This window comes from Lepidochelys kempii, chromosome 1, assembly GCF_965140265.1.
Source record: "Lepidochelys kempii isolate rLepKem1 chromosome 1, rLepKem1.hap2, whole genome shotgun sequence".
NCBI lineage: Eukaryota > Metazoa > Chordata > Testudines > Cheloniidae > Lepidochelys > Lepidochelys kempii.
This window is the reverse complement of record NC_133256.1, coordinates 10191668-10210086: the sequence shown is the minus strand read 5'-3', so window position 1 is coordinate 10210086 and position 18419 is coordinate 10191668. Positions and strand designations below refer to the sequence as shown.

Here is an 18419-nt window from a genome sequence, read left to right as displayed (position 1 = left end):
AATAACAGAACGCCACTAGCCGTCACCTTCAGCCCCCAACTAAAACCCCTCCAATGCATTATTAAGGATCTACAACCTATCCTGAAGGATGACCCATCACTCTCACAAATCCTGGGAGACAGGCCAGTCCTTGCCTACAGACAGCCCCCCAACCTGAAGCAAATACTCACCAGCAACCACACACCACACAACAGAACCACTAACCCAGGAACCTATCCTTGCAACAAAGCCGGTTGCCAACTGTGCCCACATATTTATTCAGGGGACACCATCACAGGGCCTAATAACATCAGCCACACTATCAGAGGCTCGTTCACCTGCACATCCACCAATGTGATATATGCCATCATGTGCCAGCAATGCCCCTCTGCCATGTACATTGGTCAAACTGGACAGTCTCTACGTAAAAGAATAAATGGACACAAATCAGATGTCAAAAATTTTAACATTCATAAATCAGTCGGAGAACACTTCAATCTCTCTGGTCACGCGATTACAGACATGAAAGTTGCAATTCTTCAACAGAAAAACTTCAAATCCAGACTCCAGCGAGAAACTGTTGAATTGGAATTCATTTGCAAATTGGATACAATTAACTTAGGCTTGAATAGAGACTGGGAGTGGCTAAGTCATCATGCAAGGTAACCTATTTCCCCTTGTTTTTTCCTACCCACCCCCCTCCTCAGGTGTTCTTGTTAAACCCTGGATTTGTGCTGGAAATGGCCCACCTTGATTATCATACACATTATAAGGAGAGTGGTCACTTTAGATAAGCTATTACCAGCAGGAGAGTGGGTTTGTGTGTGTGGTGGGGGTGGCGGGGTGAGAAAACCTGGATTTGTGCTGGAAATGGCCCAACTTGATTATCATACACATTGTAAGGAGAGTGATCACTTTAGATAAGCTATTACCAGCAGGAGAGTGGGGTGGGAGGAGGTATTTTTTCATGCTTTGTGTGTATATAAAAAGATCTTCTACACTTTCCACAGTATGCATCCGATGAAGTGAGCTGTAGCTCACGAAAGCTTATGCTCAAATAAATTGGTTAGTCTCTAAGGTGCCACAAGTCCTCCTTTTCTTTTTGCGAATACAGACTAACACGGCTGTTACTCTGAAACCAACAATTATTGTGATATTTAACAGTAAAATAAATCCGAACCAATATACAACAGCACTTATTTGTTATAGTGTGTCCCCTAGCCATCTGAAATATATATATAAGGCCCCTTTTCCATAGCCTCTGAGCACCTCACAATTTGTAATGTATTTATTCCCTTAGCACACTTGTGAGGTAGGGATGTTTTATTATCCCCATTTTACAGATGAAGGAGTAAGGCACACAGAGACTAAATGACTTACCCTAGGTTATACCGAAAGTCTATGGCAGTACTGGAAGTTGAACCCAGCGATTTCGGATGTCGGCCTACTGTCCTACCCACTGGACCATCCTTACTCTCTGACTCAGCTGACACTCTGTATGAGTTTAATGACAATAAGAGCTAGGCAAATACTTAAAAATATTTTCCACTTGAATATTTAATCTAAGGTCCTTCCCAGCCCTTTGTACAGCCGCATGCCAAGGTTTTACTAGCAAGAGTGTTTGCCGAAAAGGAATTTTAAATTTGTAATCCAGAAATCTAGAAGAAAAGGAATTACACTTAGCCAATAAGAGGCCAGAGAAAAAACCCATCACAGGGGGGTTATGACCAATCACAACAAGGTTGTGGTTTGTGACCAATCACAACGAGGTAACAGAATGTGAATTTCAGATTTCCAATGATGAGCTGGAGAATTAACAAATTTCACCCCCAAAATGTGTTGAATCAGTTTTAATAATGAATACATCTGAGAAAACTGTGATACTTTCTTGGATGCTCCGTGAACACAAAAAGAAGTGCAATTCTTCCAAAACCCACACAATACGAATGATTAGTACTTAACTAATACGATTAATACTTAACACTTCTATCACTTACCATACTGAAAGTGCTGTATGAAGGTAAAGGGCCAGATCTTGAGCTGGTGTAAACTGCCTTCACCAGCTGAGGATCTGGCCCTAACTAATTAAACTGCCCAGTACTTTTCGGAGGTAGATGAGGATTATTCAATCCCCATTTCACAGATTGAGAAACCTTGTAAATTGGGCAATTTGCCAGAGATTACACCAGAAATCTTGGGCAGATTGAAACCACATCTCCTGACACCCACACGCTATTTTGCGTAGCTGTATTATAGTAGTGCATAGAGGCCCCACTGACATCATGGCTCCATTATACATGCATGGTAAGAGACAGTCCCTGCCCCTAAGAGTTTATAGTCTAGATAGACAAACCAGAACTAAGAGGACGAGGAGAAAGAGGCACTGACATGTGAACTGACTTGACCAAGGTCACACAGCAAATCAGTGGCAGAGCCAAGAATAGCATTCAAGTCTTCTGAGTTCCAGAACAGTACCCTAGCGCCACACTGCCTCAAATCTGCCCTTCCTCCCAAGGATCATGGAATAGGTTGGAGGAAGGTGGACGATTTTAAACTGGAATGACCGGGAGCCGCTGGAGTATGGGTATGGGGGGGATGTGATTGTTTCGTATTGTGGGTGTATTTCTGGGAAGCAGCTTGCTATATATGCTTGATTCTAGAGGGTGGGGATCTAGGGGGCCCAGAGTGGGAGGAATCTGTGCATAGCAGTTTATTTCCATGACAATCATGCATCGCCTCCATCGCTATTCAGGTTGAAAACAGGAAGAAAACGGTAACGACATAAGGACCCCTGGGGTGCTGGTTTTCTCTCGATTTCCTTCCTTATCTAACCCCAACACTAACCCTAATCCTAAACCTTTCACTGTAGCTTTTGGGCAGGGGGGCTAAGGTCTTTTTCTATTTTGGGTTTGCGGTTCCAACTGAAAATCATAATGGAAAACTGATGTGGAAAGCCCCTAAAATCACCCCTGCAGGGATGGTTTCAGCATCTCCCCCCTGCGTTTGAAATCCCCATGCTCTGTGGAATCCCAAAATGGAGTCAGGGTTGATGGGGCACTACGCTAATGCGAATAAATAAAAACTAACGATAATGTAAGTTCACTGTTGGCAGGTCTCTCTGGTGAGATCTTACAGACGTAAACATCCTCGATGTAGCATGGATTGTAAAGACCCCAGAGCACAGATTAGGAGTTTAGCTCTCATCTTCCTTAGCCACCTTTCTCCCAACGTAGTTTTCTGAATGCTACCCTCTGCCCTGTGGACGGCTGAGTTTCAGAGGTGATGTGATCCATGGAGATATTTGTCTTTACTCAGACACCACTCCCCTTGTGCCTGAGCACAAACTGCAGGATCAAGTCCATAACTTCATCGATTTTAAGGCCAGCAGGGATCACTCTAGTCTGACCTCCTGCTCAAAACAGGCAACAGAATTTCACTCTGCAGTGGAAGGAACTATTCTTCTATAACCGAATCCTTTGCAAAGTCCTCTCCTTTAGGATCTTTCAGGATGGAAGGTGCGACATTAATGGTCTCATTGTTTCACTGCTAGGGCCCTACCAAATTCACAGTCCATTTTGGTCAATTTCATGATCATAGGATTTAAAAAATAATAAATTTCATGATTTCAGCTATTTAAATCTGAAATTTCGTGGTGTTGTAATTGTAGGGGGCCTGACCCAAAAAGGAGTTGGGGGGGGGGTCACAAGATTATTGTAGGGGGGTTGCGGCCCTGCTAGCCTTTACTTCTGCACTGCTGCTGGCAGGGTGCTGCCTTCAGATCTGGGCTCCCGCCCAACAGCTGCTGCTCTCCAGCCACCCAGCTCTGAAGGCAGAGCAGAAGTAAGGGTGGCAATACCACAATCCCCCCAGAATAAACCTTGTGACCCCCCTGCAACTCCCTTTTGGGTCAGGACCCCCAATTTGAGAAACTCTGGCCTCCCCTGTGAAATCTGTACAGTATAGGGTAAAAGACTAGATTTCATGGGGAGGAGATGAGACTTCACAGTCTGTGATGTGTTTTTCATGGCTGTGAATTTGGTAGGGCCCTATTCATTGTACTCCCCCATCTGTCTCTTGTCTTATACTTAGACTGTAAGTATAAGATAATACTCTCTTTTTGTTCTGGGTTTGTACAGCACCTAGCACATGGGGTCCTGGTCCATATCTAGGGATCCTGGTGCCATGATAATACAAATAATAATTATTTATTAGTATTACATTCCCAATAGGGCAAGTTTCAGAGAGTCATCTGTAGTGAATATACATCTGTCTTCTCTTCTCATATAGGTCACTGGAACAACTTCAGAGCCCAAACATCAGGGCTTAAGATGACAGAGAGTCCAGAGAAAGAAACAAAGAACTTGTAAAAAAAAACACAAACAAATATATATATATGAAAAAGTTGCATTATTAAATAAACTCGCACAGCAATAAAAGGAAAAAAAGACGGATGTAAACTAAAAACTCAAGCAATCAAACCAACGACGACAACAGATCTGAGTCTGAAACACGGCTACAACCATGGATGTGACACCCTTTGGAATGTTCCCAGAGATGGGTTGGGGGACTCAACCCCTTGTCTCTTGCTCGTCAACGATTTCAGGTGTGCCAAAAAAGGAGGAGAAGACAGGAGTGGTGCACTGTGAAGAGAGAAAATACGGGCTCTGGTTCCTATCTGTTTTGTATCTCTAGCCAGTATCATGGGCGACCAGTGAAACAGTACAGGAGTCTTATTCCTTCTACCGTTATCATCTTAAAGGAAACCTGCAAAGAGACAAAATCGCCTTTGTTTCCTTTTTAAGCATCGTTGTGATGTACAAAGCATTTGTTTTGTTTAAAATACAAACCAGCTATATTACTTTAGAAATATCAGCTCTTGAATCTGTTTTAGCTGGAAGACTCCTTGGAGGACTGGAGAACTAGTGATGTTATAAACCCATCATGGCAAATTTCCCAGGGATGTAGCCTCTTTGCAGACTGACCTAGGCCCTAATTCAGCCAGGAGTTCAAGTACAAAACATTAATCCCGTGAGTAGTCCCACTTCCTTCAGTGGAACTATTCATGTTCTTAAAGTTAGGTGACATGCTTAGGGTCCTGGCTGAATCAGGGTCCTAAATAGGGACAACAGAGAGGGAAGAGGATTTTTAGTTCAATTGTTTACAGAGCTTTATATTTCCTTTGATTTACTTACCACCTATTTCACTCAAACTCCTGACAAAGAGGAAGGAGGGAAAACCCTCTTTGTGAAGGATTCGAACATCCTTCACCCTCTGTCTTCAACTGAGAGACAAAGAAGCTCCCACTCCAGTTCTCTCGTCCTCGAAGGAGACCTCCAGCGACAAAATAGAGATGACAAGAGTTGACAGTCCTGATGTTTCTAAGGTGGGAAAGGGGCATATTTTTCTGGAAAACACTACGGGTGGAAGTGGCTAGGCCTCCTTTCTGCACCACATAGAAAAAAATGCAGAACCAACAGATTATTTTTTCTCTTTGCAGGCCACATACATTTACTTTTCAAGGCCATACGGTGATGGGCACCTTCAGGCTCTAAAAATTAAAACCCATTCATTATAGTGCTTAGAAAGCCCCAGGATATCCAAGGGCCCAATTCATCCCTAGTGTAACTGCACCACCTTCAACAGATAAATTGGTTAGTCTCTAAGGTGCCACAAGTACTCCTTTTCTTTTTGCGAATACAGACTAACATGGCTGCTACTCTGAAACCTTCAACAGGGTTACCCCAGGGTTGAATATGGGCCAAGGTGTGAATTTCCAACCCCCTATGGTTTCCCTGTGCTCATTTTTTTACTCTCCCCATTGAGAATTGCCACTGGCCTAGCGCTTTTGTTTGGTTTTATGAACTGTAGGGAGTTCCCTGCATAGCTGCCCTCCCAGATAGACATTATCTAGGCAAAGCACCGGCTAACACAAGGATGGGCCCCTGATCCTTCACACAGCTTTTGCTCCGGTAATCCGACAAGAATGTTCCCCCACCGCTGGGGTGTGGCCAGGCTAACCAGACACCATTGTCACTCCTTTATTGTCAGTAGGTTCCTTTGTGCACCTTTCGCACCCCCCTACTCCCCCCGAGCACACAGGTGATACAGTGCAAACCATACTCTGCTGTCAATGACACTTGTGTAAATCCAGAACAAACCTACTGAAATCAATGGAGCCACTGCAGATTTACACCGGCGTGGCTTGGAGGAGAAGCAGGGCCATCACCTGTGCAGTGCCTATATGGCTCCTAGGGTAGTAGGTGAAGGCACTTGACAAAATGAATGTCGCTGAAGTTCCTCTGCGGTTGTTAAGTCCAGACCGTGAGAGGGCAGCAGAAACAGTTCCTTGTATCCATCGGCTGGGAGGTACACGTGGTAGAATGGGACTTAATCAATTAGCACAGCCTTCCACGTGGTAGCCAGACTTGGATATTAATAATGCCAGTATAAAGCCAGGGCAATGACATTGGCAGTGAGTCTGGCCCATTGACTGTAGCGGGTACATTACCAAAGCCTCTTGCATGGATGCGGTGTCAGCCAAAAATGTTCAAACTTGAGTGCCTAAAGCCAAGCACCCAACTCCGGGTGTTCAGGAGTGCACAGCACCTCTGCTTGCTATTGCATCCATGTGCGGGCCAGAGGAGTTAGCACTGCACTAGTCGTATCAGGCAGGCTCCTAGGTTACTGGGGTTGCCTTAAATCACCAGATCCATCTCACTGCAGTTCTAATCCCGACTTCAAATTCTGGGGAACCAAAGGCAGTTAAAGGCACCAAAATGAGCAATAAATGCCTCAGCACCTGCCAGCGATTCCCTGAAAAATTCAGCGTTTGCCAACGATAGTGCTTCCTGCTACTATCTACCGCATTAGGCTAAATCCTGAGGCATGTCTGATACCGCTGGGTGGTCACTGGTGGCTTCTTACTGGGAACCACAATACCCACCTGAATGCATGACAGCAATTTAGACACCTTCGCAGGTTCTTGCTGGCACATGTTTGCAAATGAGACGAACAGCACCACCCTGAACCAGCCCCATATTTCACCCCCTTATAGTAAGGGTCTCTGGGAGTTCCAGTCCCCGCTTTCCCCTGGCTCCAGGGGAGCAGTAAACTCGACCAGCCTTTCTCCTAGTGCAGGTTACTCCCCACTCCGGGCAGTGCTGGCCATTGCCCTGGGCAGGGGCAGCTAAGGCTCTGCCTACTCGGGAGAGATGGGGAATTGAGGACCATCAGTAGCTGCCCTCCCCTCTTGCAGGGTCAGGAGACATGTAGACAGGGGTGTGAGGGGGGAGCCTTACATCCCTTTCCTCCCCTGCGGGGGCTTGCAGCCAGGCTCACACTTGAGCCCTGTCAGCTTGCAGGTGGAAGGAGATGGCGCTTTGCCTGACACACAGTAGCTGAGCGTGAAGCGCTTTCCCCTTGTCCCCAGCCTCAGGAGCTGCCTCTGACGGTAACCGCAGCCCCATACTGACGACCTCGCACACAAGGAGCATAGTCATCCCAGGTGCTCAGAGTCAGTCGGAGCTGAGGGTGCTCAGCGCTTCACGGGATCAGGCCCTGTGGAAGAAAATGCTGCTTCCCATCCCCATCGCCCATCCCAGTCAAAATGGCCTGGAGGTCCCTGCTGCTCTATCTTGTTGCTTAGGAACTGCCAGGAAACATTAAGGGTGGGGCCAGGGAAATCCTTCCTGGCAGGGGTGCCCGCAGTATGTGAAGGGGGCTGATGCAGCCCATGGTGTCATATAAAGTGGCACCCAGCCGTGCTCTCCCTGTGGCGGCTGGGTGAGGACTAAGCCGATCAGCAAGCAGGTTTGCACTGCTGACGACTCCAAGCAACAAGCAATTGCTGGTCCTTGATCCAGGCTGATCGGGGCAAACGCTATGGTTGTACTTATTTTCTATTGAAACTTTATGTTAATTTATAGGCAAATTAGGGGGCTGATCCTGCTCCCACCGAAATCAATGGCAAAGCTCCCAGTGGCAGAGGCACTGAGCCCTAGGCGTGGCCCCAGGGAGCCTGGTAAAATGCCACAGCCCTTGATGCCACACAGATTGGACATCCTCTCTTGGCTTATACTTACACGTCAATGAAAAACATTTCCTTGCTAACATAGCCTGCAAAGATGTAACCTCTGGAGTTCTCAGAGCTCTGGGGCTGAGATCTAAACAATGCACTAAGGTAGCTCTTAAACACATTATTATGCCGGCATATATATATAATCTATCTCTCTCTATATATCTTACATAATATCTACTGACTATATTCACAGGAGGGAGCATCTCCCAAAGGGAAAGCGGAGCCATTTCTTCTCTGTCCATACAAGGATGGTGCTCGGTAGCACTGACGTGTACACTGACCGGCAATAGCTTTGGGGGATTGTCAGATGGTTTGGTATAGGTATTTATCCCTGGGTTTGATTTTGTTAAATCTATTTATTTGGAGATCCATATCTGTCTGATGAATCTGATTAAAGTGTTTCTAAATCCACATTCCTGGCACCTTCTTTTGTTTTCTAGGGTTGCTACGGTATTTTTCACCTATGCATCATAGACTCCACACTGCCTCTATTTAGCCAAGGCTCCCGTTGCCATGGTACCTGAGCACCTATATGACACCATTGCTATAGTATCCCCATTGTACAGATGGGGAACTGAGGCAGATAGAGTCTAAGGCCCAGATCCTCAAAGATATTTAGGTGCCTAACTATCATTGAAATCAGTGGCAGTTCAGAGCCTAAATGACTTGCCCAAGGTCACACAGGATGTCTATGGCAGAGTCGACAACTGAACCCAGGTCATCTGCATTCCAAGCTAGTGCCCTGCTCACTGAACCATCCTTCCTCTTTATAAAATGTAGATAACAGAGACTCTCCTTTGCCGCATGTGGTGGGGGCTTGGTCCTGGGTGGGGTGGGTGGTTAAATTCTTTCCCTGCCTCTGCTTTGGAGTTCAGAGTGGCCTACATGTAACACAGCAAGATCACTGAAGCTCTAAGGGCTGCAGGGCTTTGCTGCAGTATTTTGAATAAAGAACAGGAGAACTTTATAAAGTGTGCAGAAAACGAGCACGGTGCATGGCATGTCCATTGCTAGCAAGGGAAATCTGGCTCAGGATTACAATTAATTATAATTAGTATTAGAGGCGCTGCAAGCGGCCCCACCCCAGATTCAGGATGCCATTGTGCTAGGCACTGTACATATGCAGGAGACAGGCCGCGCCCCCAAAAGCTTACACTCTACAAAGCCATGACAGACAAAGGCTGGGAAGGGGAAAAGAGTCTCAGAGAGGAAGTGGCTTGGCCAAGATTACACAGGACGTTATTGGTCAAGCCCAAGACTAGGACCCCAGTCTTCTGCGTGCTAGGCTAGGAGGATGCAGTACTGGGCATACAGTCTGATGTGAGGAATGGCAGGAGCAAGCTGCAGTGCAAAGGACACATGATCCATTCCTCAGTGACGCCTCCCAGCATGCTGGCAAGGGGAGGAAGATTTGCTTAGCCCATTCTACAGATGAAAGAAGTGGGGCATAGCCAGACTCACGGTCTGAACCTTCCACCACTTCTTAACCTCCCAGCAGCATCAAGAGTGACGTGTGTCCCTTGTCAGTTCTATGCACCAAGGAGGTCCTCTTCACTCCAGGGCCAGCCAGAACTCCTCCCCCTCGGGGCTCTCACTGTGACCATCCGTATGAGGGGCTTCTACAGCGCCCATCACCTGAGTATCTAGTTTGTTGAGATACTAATGGATAATAATGGAAATGAACTAGTAATAATGACAAAGAAAAGACAGCGTATGCTTTGAAGAGAAAATTGATCCAGGGTCTGCTGCATTAGCCATTGCCTTGGCCATGGATCTCAAACTCAGGCCCGTGGGAGTTGTAAAGTAAGAGCCTTACCATCTGCATCGCCGCCTTATATGCTCAGATGAGGAAGCTGCAGCAGGCATCCCACACCCGGGGGCTACAGCCCTTGACTCAGTGGGATCAGCTGACTAGCAGCAGACTGCTGATTGGACACCTCTTAGTATAAAGCTTCCTGTACTTGCCCCACCCCTTGTCTGAACAACTTGTCTCGTAGGCCTGTTGCTGCCCACCCATCCCTCATCTCCCAAGACCAAACTCCTGCTCATCAAAGCCAGTCTTCTGACCTGCCAGAAGCCCAGCCTGCCAAGCCTGTCCTGGGGTCTGCCCGTTCCCCATGTTGGCCAGCCTGTCCCTGCGCCTTGCCTGCTCACCCACTGCCTTTCGCTCCTGGACTGACACCCAGCGGCTGAACCTGTCTGCACCCCGGACTGTGCAACCCCATTCGCCCTTCAAACAGCAACATCTCACTGATCTCTTGATGAGCCCCAGCTGCTCCCTACCCACATGCATCGAGCATGCCCACCAGCCACCTGGCCTCAGCCCAGGGCTCAACCCCATGACCCAGCCTGCTCCTAGTGAGCTGTGACAGTGGACGTCACCGTTGCTGCACTCATCCATGAGTGTACGTAGGCCTTCTGGGGGCATGTGCCATTGGTCCTCGCGCCCCAGTCCGCTGAGCCACTCTATGATTCTCTCTCAGTGAATGGCAGGAGAATGTACGTGTCTTTTGGGGCACCTGGGGGGAATTGTGGGAAGGAATAGGAGGACTATCAGCCCTCGAGTGGCTTAGCTATGTCCTCACTCCAACGTGGGTGGGTTACCAGTCTGAGTGAAAGCAGCACCCCAGCTGTAACCCATCCCCCCAGTCAAGGCAGCTAGTCTGGGTTGAAAGTCCCAAACTCAGGTGAGAAGGTTTTGTGTGGGGACAAGAGGGGGATTGCGGGCAATCCCCGAATCAGAGCCCAGGCTAACTCTGCAGTGAAGACAGACCCTCAGGGAGAACAGCTGAGACCCACAGATTCCAAGTCCAGAAGGGAGCATGGTGATGATCTAGACTAACCTCCCGCATAACCCAGGCCATTTCACCCAGTGATTCTGCCTCCAGCTCATTAACGTGTGTTAAACTAGAGTCACCTAAGTTTGATGTAAAGGATTCCAAGTGGCAGAGAAGCCACCCCAATTCCTAGGAAAGCTGTCCCAGTGGTTCATTTCCCTTGGTGCTAAACCTGTGAGCTTTGGGGCTGCACCAAGCAGGCTGAGGGCTCGTCTACACTTAAAGCGCTGCACCAGTGCAGCTGCGTCGCTGGGTAAAATGCAACCTGTGCTGAAGGGAGTGCTTCTCCCATTGGTGTAGGCGCTCACCTCCCTGCGAGGTGGGAGCTGTGTCGACGGGAGAAGCCCTGCAGTAGACACAGCACTGTCGACACCGAGAGTTTGGTCGATATAAGTGTCTCTCGGGGTTTCTCCACACGCCTAAGCAATGGAGTTGTACCAACATAAGTCTGTAGTGTAGACCAGGGCTAAGTCAAGATCTAGTTTGCTGGGAGCCGCGTGTGAGGCTGAGGTCCCGGGACAGGGACCCCGCCAGCTCTCTGTGCGAAGACAGCTCCTCGCAAGTAAATCTAGTCTAACTCTCAGATTGGACACTTCAGTAATTGACACTGAAGTAAATGCCAGTTTAAAAAACGTCGTAGCTGACATTTGAAAACTGGGTTTCCCGTTTGACTCCCAGGTGTAGTCTTGTAGCCAGTGGAGAGTCAGCACAAACATTTAGCTGTTTGATCTAAATGAGATGTCCAGGGCTGCCACACAGCACCTAACGACATTCTGTACCTGAGAAGCAGGGTGCTCTTTCTTTACTGGGTAGCCCTTCATTCGCTCAGTACAGTGTGACATTTTACTCATGGCTTCTGAGGTAGCCTTGCAGGGTACAGAGCAAAACACGCTGTACGGGCCTTGCAAACTCCAGGTCATCATGTATTCTAATCCACTCAGCAGATCCAAAACTAACTGCCCTTTGCTCCAGAAGCCAGTAGTTTCAGATAATGCTATTTAATGTCTAAACACATGCTCCATTCCATGGAACTACAATGCCACCGTCTGATGTATTCAATTGGAGATACAATAGGAGCGTAGGAATGGCCAGACCAGACCAAACGGGTTGTCCATCGGGGCTTGTATCTCTGACAGTGACTGGTAATCCACAGGAAGTTTGTAAGAAACCCTGCAGTGAAAAATTATAAAATAACACATCCATAGAGGAAATTTCTTCATAACCTCCATCATTTAGTGGCTAGTTTATTCCACCAAGCGTGTGGCTTTATATCCCTTCTAAACAAAAATATTGTATCCTGTCTGGTATACCTGTGGAGTCTCATTATCTGTATAAATGACAAATCCTTCTCAGAAACCTGCTAAGCTTTTGTCTTCATTAGCATGTGGCAGTGAGTTCCCCAGGTTAATTATGTATCGTGCAGCAAAATATTGCCTGCTATCCATTTTAAATGTCCTACCTTTCAATTTTGTTTGGCGCCCCCTTATTCTAGGGTAAATAGGAGAGCATGATTTACCTTCTTGTCCCATTCATTATTTTCTCTTCTTATTTAGCTCCTCTCTTAACTAAACAGTCCTGTGATGAAGCAGAGAAACTGCTTGCCAGCACAGCAGGGGTTAAAGAGAGCCTTTGGCCCCAGCTAGCCCCGTCCCAGTTCTAACTGGAACCAATGCCAAGTCTGGAGGGGGAGAAAAGGAAAGAGCCGGGCTCAGTTCGGGGCTGACTGGCAAAGAGGCAGGAGCTAGCTGCCTCCCTGCCTGAGGGGAAGGATCACTAGCCTGCCGGCCAAGGCAGGCCCTGGGCGTAAGCCCTGTCTCCCCAACCGAGGGAGACTATGGAGGAGACGGAGCAGCCTCTGACAGTGAAGACAGAGACACTGGGGGGCTTGGCCTCACCAGCTTGCGGCTGCCCCACTCAAAGGAGTCCGGGACCGTGGCAGGGCGCTGCCCAAGATCCACGAGAGGGCGCTGTGGGATGCAAGCCACTCAGCGAACGGGACTAGAGGGGCCATGCCCCAAACTGAACAGACACTGGTAGGAAGTAGCCCAAGTCCGTGGATTTAGACTCCCTGCCACTCCCTGGTCAGAGGTTGACGCACACAGAGTCCTGAGCTGAGACCCGGTGGAAAGGGGGGCCCGAGTCCACCTATCCTCCCCGGCCTTAAAGACTGAGCTCCTTGACCAAGCAGGGAGCTGAAAGCCAAGCACTCTAACCACTAGGCCACCCGGCCCTCCAAGCCCCCTGTCACAAGTCCCAGTCTTTTCAGTCTCTCTTCATGTACCATACACCCTGCATGGAACATTGCACAGAAATTCAGTGTCACTCCATGGTACATTCCATGGAAATACAATGCCCCTGCATGGTATATGCTATGGAAATAGATGTATCTATTATTAATTATTAGTTATTATTATTGATTATTATTATTGCAGCCCCAGCCCTGGACCAGGACCCCATTGTGCAAGGCATTGCACAAATGCAGAACAAAAAGTCGGTCTGTGAAGACTCTAATCATGACTTTTGCACTATGTAACTGATGCTGTAACTAGCCCATATTCCCTCACGGGTGGAGCTTTCTTTATTTTCTAGCTTCATTGCACGGCCATTTGCTGACTACCCCAAAATTGCATAGTGCTTTCTGTGTCCCCGGCTAACAGAAACCTGCCTTGGGACCCTTGCAACGCTGCCGCCAGATCTCTGTTGCCTTGACCTCAGCTGCTGTGATGTGTTTTATTTATCCTTTTATTGCAGCCATACCTTGGGATGCTGTCATAAAAGCCACCCCATAAATTTTATATTGAACAGTAAAACACTTTCCTTTTGGCGGCCGTTCCCACCGTTCTGACATGGTAAGGCAGGCCAATGAGCTTGCGCTGTGGTGCACACATTAATCATGGACCTGTGCTCGCCCCCATAAACTGCTATAGTTTTGCTACTTAACAGCTGGCAGGTTATCTTGAGCCTCGACTCACGCTGCATTTGCACAATGGAAAAAAACCCAAGACATCTCTGGGGTTTTTTTTAGGAGCAATCCTGACAGCTAATCACTTGGCACCAGGCAGCTATAAAATGGAAATTCAATGCAGGGAATCATCTTGCTGCACCAGTAGGGTTACGGACTGCCCCTGGAAGAGTACACAGATGAGCTCTGTTTCTCCCCACTTGGCCCCTTTGCACTGCCCTACTTCATTGGAGCTGGGGCCGTCCCTGTTATAATAATGATCAGGCCACGCAGACATACAGAGACAGCAGACGGGTGTTCATCTGTCATCAGAGCACCGTTAACGGGCTAGAGTTATTTGGATGAAAAATTCCTGAAGTGGGGCACCCCCAGGGACACACATCTCGAAGGACCTCAGTTCCTGCACAAAGTGAGTAACCTTCTCTTCTTAAACAGGGAATGTACTAAATTAAACTGAAGACGATCACCACGTGCAGGCCGGTAAAGGCCTTTAGGTTCCTTAACAACTAGGTGGTTCACTAGCTCATTGATACTATCTTAGTAAATAAATAGTCTCAGGAACGGGCTAGAGAATATGCATAGCTCTGCCCTCTAGTGCATGGAGGCAGAACTGTACAACTGTATGTGTATGTCATAGGCTAGTGGGTTCTCAGTCTTCTCCATGTGCAACCCCTCTTCCGTACTGGGACCCCACAGCCTCGTAGCAATATGGGATGGGTATGCCGGTTGTGATCCTCTGACACCTTTTCAAGATCCCCCGGGGCAAGAATCCCAGTTGTAGACCACACAGTGCTAGCAGTTAATGACAACTCTACAGGAGCTCAAGTGTTAGGGAGTCAATGCTTTTACAGCCAGAGGACGTGGGTTTTATCTCCATTGCCACCATGACGCTCCAAGTCGCAAAGGGATCACAGGTTTGACACTATCTTGAAGCTAACATGCAATGTCACCGTGGACACCGACTGTTACTGGAGACCCTCCATTTCTCTCTTGACTACAAAAGTGAATTCAGTGCTACTTAGCTCGTACACAAGATCAATAGAACAGCAAGTTTCCCCCATAGCTCTCCCTCCCCATGGGTAGGGTTGCTGTCTTATAGGATTTTTTTCCCAGAATGCTTTTCTAGGGACTAGCCCTTTAAATCTGGCACATATCAGCATCTGTAGTTTTAAAGTAGCCATTTTGCAGCCTGCTGTATATCCCTCCCTTCTAGCTGGTCAGTACTTTTGTTATGTCCCCGTTATATTTTCCATTTCTTGTTCCAACAAGAACTGGCACATACAATGCTTAGCAATTAATTAATTTATCGTTAAATACAGTTAACACTCAATATTAACAGGCCTTTGGTCAACTGAGATTATAAATTCTCTGAGGCAGGTATTGTCTCTTTGTTTTGTGTTTGTACAGCACCTGACACAATGGGGGGCTAATCCGAGAGTGGAGCTTGTTACTGCAGTGCAAGTGATTATTAATAATGATCACCTTATCAAAAAGGACCTAAAGCAGCATTTTCAAAATGAGCAACCTGTCCTCTGAACCTGCCCCCACCTCCCACAAAGCCATCCTACATTCCTCATGTATTGATTATTGTTGTATTTAGAGTAGAGAAAAATGGAAGGAAAAATCTTGCTCTGCCCACCCTACCATCCCATCTCATTCAGGTCTTGGCCGCTGTGTGTCTTGTGTACAAATTTTGAAGCAAATTTTGTCTTTAAAAACCTTTTTGTGGCTCTGTTTCAGCCAGCTCTTGTTACTATGGGGGGGGGGGGGCACAGTGAGAATACAGGGTAGGCGTGTGCATCTTGAGTAATAAACAGTTACACTTTGATAGCACTTCTAGATCCCAAACCATGTTCCAGACGTGAGTAAGCATCATGATCAACTCCCTTTTCTTTCTTACACCGGTGGGTTAACTGTAGCACACAGAGCGTAAGGCCAGTTGTTTCCTCAAATGGCCACTGACTGTCTCCATTTTTGGGTGCCCAACTTAAGACACCTGGGGTCCGATCTTCAGCACTGCGGAGCACCTGCTGCTCCCATTGACTTCAATCAATATGGAAAAAGAATAGCCAACCCTGGATCTGTAGCACTGCATGGAAGGGATTTGCTGCTTTGCTTTGAACTAATTCCTTATCTTTTCTTGCTACAAAATTCAAACCTAGATCTGGATTTCCAGCAACCCAGCATTCCAGTGCTTCACATTTCGGCTTTTGAGTCAGGCCCATCTCTCGTCTGTCTGTCAGTGTGACGAAAATGACACTTCAAAGCCTGTCAAAGTTCATGGAGGGGGCTGCTTAGGGAACAGAAGCGGTCTTGTGGTTAGAGCATTAACCTAGGGCTGGAAAACCTTGGGTTCCATTCTTGGCTTCCACTTCCTTGACTGTGGAGAAGCCCCATGATTGCTTTGGGCCTATGTTTCCTCTCCACAAAATGGAAATAAAGCCACTTCCTTTCTCTAGTCTGATGTCTTGTTTCTTGAGACAGTCGGGTCCCTGGCGCAAGGGCCATTCTTATTGTGCTTTACATACAGAACCAGGTTCATTGGTGCCTGTAACACTGTGACAGCTGCCCTCTTGGCAGACACACAGGGATTGAACCTTGGGTACCTCCAGAACTAAAAGCATGAGCTGCTCTAGCTTGAGCCAAGGCTTTGTAGCTAGGGGTTGTAATAATTCATATCCACTGCACATTGGTACAGGTCCTATAACATGCTCACCAGAGGGGGGTTACACTATCATAATACAAGTATTTCATTTTTAGCTAGTATAAAATACTGTAATAAATCCATTAGCCTGTAGGAGCTCTAAAGTCATGTTATTATGCTGCACATCACTGTCAGTTAAAACTTTCAGGCAACAGCAGTGATCAAACTTATCTCTTCTTGTGTTCATAGATTCCAAAGCTATTGTGATCCTCTAGTCTGACACCCCCTGCCCCCCGCCGTAGAACATAGACCACAGAACTTCCCCAAAATAATCCCTGGTTGAACTAGAACATATCTTAAAAACAAAAACAAAAAAAAATCCATCCAATCTTGATTTAAAATTTGGCAGTCATAGAGAATCCATCACAACTCTTGCGAAGGTGTTTCAGTGGTTAATGAATTCCCCTCACTGTTAAAAAAATTCACCTTATTTCCAGTCTGAATTTGTCTAGCTTCAACTTCTAGCCATTGGCTCTTGTTATACCTTTGTCTTCTAGGCTGAAGAGCACATTAGCAAATACGTGTTCCCCACGTAAATACTTATAGATTTTGATCAAGTCACCGCTTAACTTTCTCTTTTTTGAACTAAATAGATAAGGAAGTCATTCACTGTAAGGCAGGTTTTCTAATCTTTTAATCAATCTCGTGGCTCTTCTCTGAACCCTCTCCAATTCATCAACATCCTTTTTGAATTGTGCCGGCCGCAGTTGCACCAGCACCAAATACAGAGTTAAAATAACCTCTCTACTCCTACTTGAGAGTCCTGTTTATGCAGCTAAGGATCACATTAGCCCTTTGGGACCCAAAACCACGTTCAGCTGATAATCCACCATGACTGCCAAATCATTTCCAGAGTCACTGCTTCTGAGGATAGAGTCCCCCAACCTCTAAGGATTACCTACATTCTTTGTTCTAGATTTGATTTTGACAAATAGGGAGGAACTGGCTGAGAATTTGAAAGTGGAAGGCAGCTTGGGTGAAAGTGATCATGAAATGATAGAGTTCATGATTCTAAGGAATGGTAAGAGGGAGAACAGCACCATAAAGACAATGGATTTCAAGAAGGCAGACTTTAGCAACCTCAGGTTCCAACTACAATACCCATCTGCTGAAGTGAACAAACAGATTGACAGAGCCAGAAGAGAACCAAGAAGTTACCTACCACAGGACAGGCCCAACAAAGAAAATAACAGAACGCCACTAGCCATCACCTTCAGCCCCCAACTAAAACCTCTCCTGCGCATCATCAAAGATTTACAACCTATCCTGAAAAATGATCCCTCACTCTCACAGGTCTTGGGACACAGGGCAGTCCTTGCTTACAGACAGCCCTCCAACCTGAAGCAAATACTCACCAGCAACCACACACCACACAACAAAAAAAAAAACACTAACCCAGGAACCTGTCCTTGCAACAAAGCCCAATGCCAACTCTGTCCACATATTTATTCAAGTGACACCATCATGGGACCTAATCACATTAGCCACGACATCAGGGGCTCGTTCACCTGCACATCTACCAATGTGATATATGCCATCATGTGCCAGCAATGCCCCTCTGCCATGTACATTGGCCAAACCGGATGGTCTCTACGCCAAAGAATAAATGGACACAAATCTGACATCAGGAATCATAACATTCAAAAACCGGCAGGAGAACGCTTCAACTTCTCTGGCCACTCAGTAAAAGATTTATGGGTGGCAATTTTGCAACAGAAAAGCTTCAAAAACAGACTCCAATGAGAAACTGCTGAGCTTGAATTAATATGCAAACTAGATACCATTAACTTGGGTTTGAATAGAGACTGGGAGTGTCTGGGTCATTACACATACTGAATCTATTTCCCTAAGTTAAGTGTC

At 46.8% G+C, this 18419-nt stretch overlaps 1 protein-coding gene across 1 annotated transcript in view; it reads left to right on the top strand.

The window, feature by feature from the left end:
- CHRDL2 (chordin like 2) overlaps positions 1-4346 on the top strand; it is a 35159-nt gene extending 30813 nt beyond the window's left edge. Inside the window, exon 11 of the mRNA XM_073329130.1 lies at positions 4267-4346. Coding sequence (XP_073185231.1) covers positions 4267-4346 — 80 coding nt within the window. The remainder of the gene's footprint in view (positions 1-4266) is intronic.
- The last annotated feature ends 14073 nt before the right edge of the window (positions 4347-18419 follow it).